Raw genomic sequence first — 1965 nt, 5'->3', positions numbered from 1 at the left:
AGGCCATAGCCCTTCCTAAGATAGGATATAGCATTTTAGACTCTATTTATTTTTTTAAAACACCAAAGTGTGACTTGGGCAAACACTTTTTACCTGAATATAAAAGAATTATAAGGTAAAATGAGCATATTCTTAAATGTCTGCCTTGGTTAATTCATTCCCATATTTTGTACTTACCACATTGGGGTTTATCAATGAACCATCAATAGATCCTTCCATGGCCTTTTTTCTCAAGTCTCCTGCATTTTTTACATCTTTAAATAACAGAAGGGTCACCCTGCATTCAGGAAACAAGTCCAGCTGCTGTGATAACTGCATTTCATAGACAAGGAGGACTCTGCTGGACAAAAACAAAAGATCATCAGGTTCTTATATGTAAAAGATTGTCTCCATCTTTTCCACCCAGTTTCTCCTTGTCTGTCTGTCTCACCTGACAGTCTTACTGTCCTATAACTTGCTCTGTACTTCCATCCTCCTGCCTCTGCCCCTCAAGCCCTAGAACTGCATAGGAAAACACACTCAGATGTAACCATCTTAACAAAATCCCTGCATTCTACTTCTTCTCTAGCTTTATTTCTATTGCTGTGATGAAACATTCTGACCAGAAGCACCTTAGGGNAGGAAAGGGCTTATGTGCCCTATAATTACAGGAACTCAAAACCACAAAGGAACACTGTTTGCTCACTCAGCTGCTGGCTTCTGCCTAACTAACTAACTAGATCGTTAATACAGTCTAGGACCACTTGCCCAGGGAATGGTGCTGCCCATAGTAGGCTAAGCCCTTTTACATCACAACAATTAAGAGTCAAGGCAGNCCCTCATAGATAGGTCAATGGGTCAACAGGATCTGCACAATCCCTCAATTAAGAGCCTCCTTGGGTAGCTCTGACGACTACGTCAGGCTGACAGTTGGAGCCAACAAATTAATTTCATTAACTACAGGATTCCTAAAGTAGAAAAGTCCATTTCCAGAACATCTTTGGCATCTTTATAAGGTGTGTTTCTAACTGTGCCGAGCTGTTCCTAGTTCCCCCATTTCNGGGAAAGGCCAAAGGAAGTGGCTGGTGTCCTACTTCTGTGCGTGATCCAGAGACTCCTCTTCTCAGAGACAACCTGATGCAGGATGCCAGGAGATGACAGATCACAGATTACCTACAGCAGTAATGAGGCCTTAATTACCATATCCTTCCTAGTCTATTTTACTTATACTTTAACAAAGCCCAGTCACAAATATTAAGAAAAATAATTTATCATACTCAAATACCATACCTTACTCAGACATATATTTCAACATGGAATTGACCAAGAGCATACAATTGTTAAGTAATTCTCAGCAGCTGTGCTGGCTCCCATCTACAATGCAATAATGTAAAGGAAGTGTGGGGTTGTGCTCAGCATGAGGTCTCACATATTGTGAATGATGCCCTGGGTACAGGAGACATGCTATACATTACAGAAAAATACATACATTTTAAAGATAATTTCAACCATCAGTTTTCTTTTTAATGATGGACACAGAAGTTAGGGCCTTTCCAAGGCTAAGCACACTCTACTGTAGAGCGACATCTCCAGCACCAACGTCTTAGTGATTCTTTCCTTGGTTTAGCCAATCTGCTAGGTTCTAGTCATCTTTTCTATCTGTCAGATCCATTTCTAGTTTTCTTTCTTGAGGAACTAATTGGAAGTTTGATGATGATAAAATAAGATGTCCTTTTTATCATCTTGAAAGGTTGAGAACAGTCTATTCAACCAATGGCAAGGTTTGGTGTGACTAAATAGGGCTAAAAGTTCTCATGTTCAGTGGGAGTGGGTGTGTCTGAGTCTTCTGGCTGTTCTCAGGACCCTTTTCCTCTTACTGGGCCCTACTGGTTGCCTTGCCCAGCCTTGATGTGAGAGTTTCTGCCTAGTCTTACTGTATCTGGTTGTGTCATGTTCAGGTAATATCCCTGGGAAGCCTTCTCTTTT

The 1965-nt window shown here is 40.9% G+C and overlaps 1 protein-coding gene across 4 annotated transcripts in view; it reads right to left on the bottom strand.

The window, feature by feature from the left end:
• The window catches only part of Tprkb (TP53RK binding protein), a 6618-nt gene that overhangs the window by 2887 nt on the left and 1766 nt on the right, over positions 1-1965 (bottom strand). The window contains exons 2-3 of one of the 4 annotated variants that reach the window (XM_029478968.1): positions 1074-1152; positions 178-340 (exon numbers count right to left, since the gene is read on the bottom strand). In XM_029478968.1, the coding sequence (XP_029334828.1) occupies positions 178-318 (141 nt within the window). In that variant the 5' untranslated portion in view covers positions 319-340; positions 1074-1152. The remainder of the gene's footprint in view (positions 1-177; positions 341-1073; positions 1153-1965) is intronic. The other 3 variants (XM_029478967.1, XM_029478969.1, XM_029478966.1) reach the window with 3 other exon arrangements.

Source organism: Mus caroli, chromosome 6 (genome assembly GCF_900094665.2).
Source record: "Mus caroli chromosome 6, CAROLI_EIJ_v1.1, whole genome shotgun sequence".
Lineage (NCBI taxonomy): Eukaryota > Metazoa > Chordata > Mammalia > Rodentia > Muridae > Mus > Mus caroli.
The sequence above is the reverse complement of the archived record's forward strand: the minus strand, read 5'-3'. Positions and strand labels throughout refer to the sequence as shown.